The sequence below is a fragment of the Malus sylvestris genome, chromosome 10 (assembly GCF_916048215.2).
Source record: "Malus sylvestris chromosome 10, drMalSylv7.2, whole genome shotgun sequence".
NCBI classification, from domain to species: domain Eukaryota; kingdom Viridiplantae; phylum Streptophyta; class Magnoliopsida; order Rosales; family Rosaceae; genus Malus; species Malus sylvestris.
Window position 1 is genome coordinate 7,500,514 of NC_062269.1, and position 6,000 is coordinate 7,506,513.

Here is a 6,000-nt window from a genome sequence, read left to right on the forward strand (position 1 = left end):
TCGGAGAATTCGTATCCCATCAAAACAATAGATTGACTAACACTTAGAGTTTATTTATACTTTCATTAAGTATAACATAAGATTTTATAGTATCCACTTGTGTAAATATTTTAAATTGAAGATCGAATTCATTCATTCTATTCATATAGGGTCAAGGAATGTAGCTGTAAAAAATCATCAAAATCGAAGTTAAAATAACCGTTAAATCGTGATTTTTCGTTTATAACCGTCAAAAAGCTTTGTCCCGTTACTTGATCTCTGAATGTTTGTTTTTTGTGATTTTTTGCTGATGTGATATCGAAGCATATGCAAACAAGTTTGACGATTGGGATCGTTGAAATTAGTTTCGGAGAATTTGTATCCCATCAAAACAATAGATTGACTAACACTTAGAGTTTATTTATACTTTCATTAAGTATAACATAAGATTTTGTGGTATCCACTTGTGTAAATATTTTAATTTGAAGATCGAATCCATTCATTGTATTCATATAGGGTCAATGAGTGTAGCTGTAAAAAATCATCAAAATCGAAGTTAAAATAACCGTTAAATCGTGATTTTTCGTTTATAACTGTCAAAATTAGTTTCATAGAATTCGTATCCAATCAAGTTCAATGGTGTGTATATATATATATATATATTAAGTAGATTTAAATTTATTTATTTTGTATGTATAACACTTAAGAAATTGAATCGTATGTATATTTAAGCCAATCCAATGATCACCAATTTTTTAAAATTTAATTTAATATATATATATATATAATTATTATAGTTTTTAGGGATATAAAATTTAATTTAATATATATATAATTTAATATATATATATACACACTTTATGTCGCTTAAAAGCGACACTAGTATATAAAAATTATTAAAATAATGTTTACGTCGGTTTAAAAGCGACACTAGTATTTAAAAATTATTAAAATATATGTTTACGTCGGTTTAAAAGCGACATAAACATTTAATAACGCTTATAAGCGACAGTAAATCCGACGTCATATTCAGTTAGTGTCGCAACTGCCTAATCCGCCACTATATTAGATTAAAGCGACACCACCCTCCGACACTATAGCCCCCTTTTGTAGTAGTGACCCCTTAAAAAATGCATATTTTAAACACATGATTTATTGGTTAAGTTTTATGAAACGTTTATGAGTAAATTGGTTTCACGCTTAATGAATTATCATGCTTTATCGACTTTACGTTCCTTGTGGTATATATGATTCATGACTATATACATACTTGTGAACGTGGTTTTACAATATGACATTTTAGCTACTGAACTCCGATTAAGATATATATATATATATATATGTATTAGAAATATTATGTTAATCTTTTATGTACTTATTTAGTGGTTATTCATATGATTTGCCTACGGGCGAATGTCCTGCCTACGGGTGAATGATCTGCCTATAGGCGAATGTCCTGCCTACGGGCGATTGATATTTATATTGGCTTTGTCTGAGCGTTTGGTTGGTGCCTACGGGTGGAAGATATATATATTGGCTACGGCCGAGCGTTTGGTTGGTGTATACGAGCAGAAGATATTTATATTGGCTTCGGCCGGGAGATGTAGTGCCTTCGGGCGAATGAAGATATATGTTTATATGAAAGGTTTTATGCCTTGTGCTACCACTACTAAGCAACTTATATACGATATATGTTTTATGAAAGGTTTTATGGCATGCTAGGCTTTTCGGAAAAACCTATTACTTATTATTCTATACGAGTTTTCTAAACCTGGGGGTTAGTACGTTAAAGATTAATTGTTTTAGTATTACTTATACATATCAACTCGGTCCACTCATGTTTTTTTTGTGCCCCCTCAAGGCCTATAATCGAGGCGTACAATCCCAGCGTCAAGGCACTCCCGCATCGGCATCTTCAAGTCCCCTCGGTGCAGGACCCATCTCTTTGTTCATTCAATTTTATATTTCCATTCTAGTGTCTCGGTTAGTTGTATGCTCTGAATATGTCTCTAAATTGCATAATCATTGTATTTAAATTTATAAGTGTTGTTTATATTTATTATTTCTCATGCATATTAGTATGGTTTCGTCACCTTCAAATGTTGGCTATCACGTGCCTACTCTGGTGTTTAGTGGATATCAGGGTCGGGCGTGTCAATAAAGACACCAACGGCACTCCATACGTCATGGCTCACCAAAACCCACCCGTAGCATGTGGGTTTGTCGTTTCATCTAGTATCCCGTCATTCTCAACAAGCTACGGAAGTCTTTTCTTTTGTTTTGGCAATCTAGAAGATTCAATGAGGCAGTATAACCAATAAATTGTACTGATTTTAATGTTCGACCACCTTTTGAAGCTAAATATCAATAGACCTGAAATAGGAAGTTAATTGTTTACGGAACTCTTGAAAGAGTAATTTGCAGGAAAAAGTAGATCGATCAGGTGAGGCAATGTTCCTAGGCTGGCTGAGATTTTACGTACGTAAAGTGGTTCATATTGGACATGCAGTAGGTTAACTTGTACATATTGCGTCTGATACCGTAATACTGATGTCATCAAAAGAAATCTAATCTGGTTCTGAAAGTAATCGTAGATATATGCGTCTGAAGTCCTGTATTGGATGGAAGTCACAAGGGGATATTCCTATTCACACATCTCTAAAATTTCAAATGCTTTTTTTATTTTGCAGGTCATAAAATTGGTAGGGCATAATTTGCATTTAGTTGTGAAATTTGAAAGACTTTATTTGGAAATTTTCAGAAATTTGTCTCCGACAATCCTAGTATTTTTTCTCTAATAAGTTGCACCGACACGGTGAAAACAATTAACCAAGTCAAAGGATTAAATTAGAGTGATGTTATTCCCACCCCCATTGTCTTATCTTTTCACCCATCTTTTATTAAAGTTTTTAATTACAAATTTGTTCAATTGTAAAATGACTGATAAGGACATAATTATCCTCTTTTGCGTTAAAAAATAAGGGTTGGGTTGCACGCTCAGTTTATCTTAAACCCTAACTCATCTTTCCATCTCTTTTCATCTAGAGGAAGAAAAAAAAAAGGATTTAGATGACTTTTTCGTTGAAGAAGTAGAAGATGACGCTTCTATGGAAGAGTTAGAAGATTATGTTTCTATTGATGAGGTAAAAGAATAATTTTGTATGTGGGTCATTTGCATTTGCCGTCGAAGCTTTTGAATTTGGGTACCTCTGTGTTTTCCAATTGAATTTGCATACTTGTGACGTCAAGATCAGCAAAAAGGATTTGGGCAACATATCCTTAATTTTATTGCTTATTTGAATTTGGCCAACCTATGTTGAGAAACACAAAACTCACCTACGAAAATCTTTAAGCAAATCAAACAATCCTTTCCTTTTTTGTTGTTTCATTGTCGTGTGCATTTTAGAACGCTTGGAATGAATCAACCGCACCCTGGCACGAGAGCCAGTTGAAATACCACGTTTGTGATGCATTATGAAAATTATATGTTTTATAATTTCATATGTATGCATATGTTAAAGGTTATTTTGAAAATAATAGTGGGTGGGGAAATAACATTTTAATTTTTTAACTTTTTAAGGAGGGTGGGATTATAACGTGGGTGGAGAAATAAGACAATGGAGTGGGTCTAGTAGCTCTCTTAAATTATCAAAAATAATGTAGAAATTCCCCATAATATTTGTATCTAGCACATATATCTCATAATTTTATTTTGAGAGGGGAGCCATCACTACTACTTGAAGCACCACAGATCTGTAAGTATAACTATATGAATTTCATTTCTTGAGAAAATCTGTTGTCATTGATAATTTAATTATATAACAGATTACATTGCTATTTCTTGAGGCACCAAAGCTAGAAGTATAATAAAAAAATTAAGACAAGAAATGTTGGAACCCCACATCGGTGGGTGAAAAGAAAATAATGGGGTTTAAATATGATTACCCCCACTCTAACTAATACTGATTGAGCATGTGGTAAAGTTGATGACAGTATATCAGTGTCGTTAGAGTGGGTCCCCCGGGCTTGTGGATCTAAAAATTTCAACATGGTATCCGAGTCAAGGTTCGGGCTCGTACAAGCCAATGAGCCTGTCACCAAGAAGGAAACAAGCCAGGACTCTTAACTAAGAGCTGGCCTCTAAGTTCCATTGTCTCGACTCTTAACATAGAGCCAACCTCTGAGTTTCAATTGCCGATGTGTAGATCTCCACGTGTGAACACTAAATGGGATTACACGTGAGGGGGAGTGTTGGAATCCCACATTGGACCCGTCGATCTAAAAATTCCAACAAGAAATTGAATAAGGATATAAATTTTATTTCATATTCCAATATATTTTGCTCAAAAGCAGCAGAGCAGTTTACATTTGATTGACTTAGAGCAGCCAACACATAAAACTAATTGGGTTAATTTAAATTCCCATGTCAACAGCATCTGTCGAAAATTTTTGAGTCATCATTTTTGGAAAGTTGGGTTTTTGGTGATGAAATATTTGTGTCTGCTTCATTAATTTCCTAACTTTCAGCTCAGATCACAGGCAGCTTCATTATTGACGGCTTCACCTCAACACAGGATGTGAATCGATTCAGTGGATGATCGACCATAGCCTCTCCTTCATCGTAGCTCAGTGTGTTCCGAAATGAGGATCCTTTTGGACATGAAAGTGGATCACATATTCACTTCTTTAGTGATCACTCACACACTTGAGCAGGAAGTGAGATGATGGAAAGTGTCTTCACTGCAAGGTATTGTGATACCACCCATGGGATGATCATATCCAAATTCCTCTTCGGCTTGACTCAACAAATTTTGGAATAAAGGATCATTCAAGTATGATATTGGAATCACAAACTGCTTCTTCTGTCTCTCCCCAACATACACAGCAAAATAGCCTTTTGGGATATCTAAGGTCTTTGAAGCTGTCTGTTTTGAATTAGATAGAGACCGGACGAGACTTCTCTTCGCGCTAACAATTCCAGGCAACTGGAAACCCATCGATTTATGTTCTCAAGGGGATAAAAGAACTAGAAAAGGAATTCGAAGGACTTGGAAAAAAGAGAAAGCTTTGATATATTCTTGGGAAGGTGAAGATTGAGTTGCTAATGCCATTGTAAACTTGATCATGTGTATATATAGATGAAAGGGTTTGCGAAAAAATCTTATGGTACATGAAATTATTGGTCAAGAGGAACTGCAAAGAGAAACGATGAGAGAAACTAGGTTATACCAAATCACATGGCTTTGTCTTGCTGCTCACATAACTCCCTACTCCGACAGATTTTTCGGACAGATTCTTGTGTGGAAGCAGGATTCCCTACCTCCTCCGGATAACAGGCAACACAAAACACTAGATGTGAATTTTGTTCAAATACAATTATTTATGCCTGTCAGATAAGCGGCATTTTGCTTCAGACATGCCTGTTAATCACTAATCACGAATTACTTTTCTGGTTAGGCCTTGCTAACGACTGGGTAACCCTTTGTTGCATCCACATGTTCTCAAATAATCAATTGCTTGCACACTGGATGTTAAACAAGTGGGCCAACAGTAGTGCATACGTTATGCCCCATCAAACAAACGTTTGTGGGATAATTTGCATTTCATTGTAACCATAGAATAAATGCTAACTTGGCAAACAAGAATATGTGGTGCTATGAAAATCTGGCATGGGGCCTGATGTATAAGAAGGGATGTGACTTTGTCGATTCATCAAAGAGTAAAGAAAGTTCAATCTCATTTTGTTTTGCCTCTATGGAATCTAACCAGAAAACCGATCTATTGGAACACTAGAGACAATGAACACTGATGATTCACTATTAGATCAAACACTTTGAACTCAATCTAAGAAACTAAAGCAAAAATCTGTTAAAGTTATCTATGTAGATTGAACTCTTGTTTTAGCAACTCCGTTGGCATGCATGTTTCAGAAGATAAATTGATAATAACCGGCTAAAAATTAGTAATTGAATAATCAAGACTCTTACCGTTTACCATTTTGTAGGTTGACCGATCATACAA

At 35.0% G+C, this 6,000-nt stretch overlaps 1 protein-coding gene across 1 annotated transcript; it reads right to left on the reverse strand.

Moving 5' to 3' along the window:
• Nucleotides 1–4,277: 4,277 nt before the first annotated feature.
• On the reverse strand, nucleotides 4,278–5,089 carry LOC126584925 (auxin-induced protein 15A-like). The gene has a single exon (XM_050249298.1). The coding sequence runs from the start codon at nucleotides 4,974–4,976 to the stop codon at nucleotides 4,677–4,679; it is 300 nt and encodes a 99-aa protein (XP_050105255.1). The 5' UTR covers nucleotides 4,977–5,089; the 3' UTR covers nucleotides 4,278–4,676.
• Between the last annotated feature and the right edge of the window lie 911 nt (nucleotides 5,090–6,000).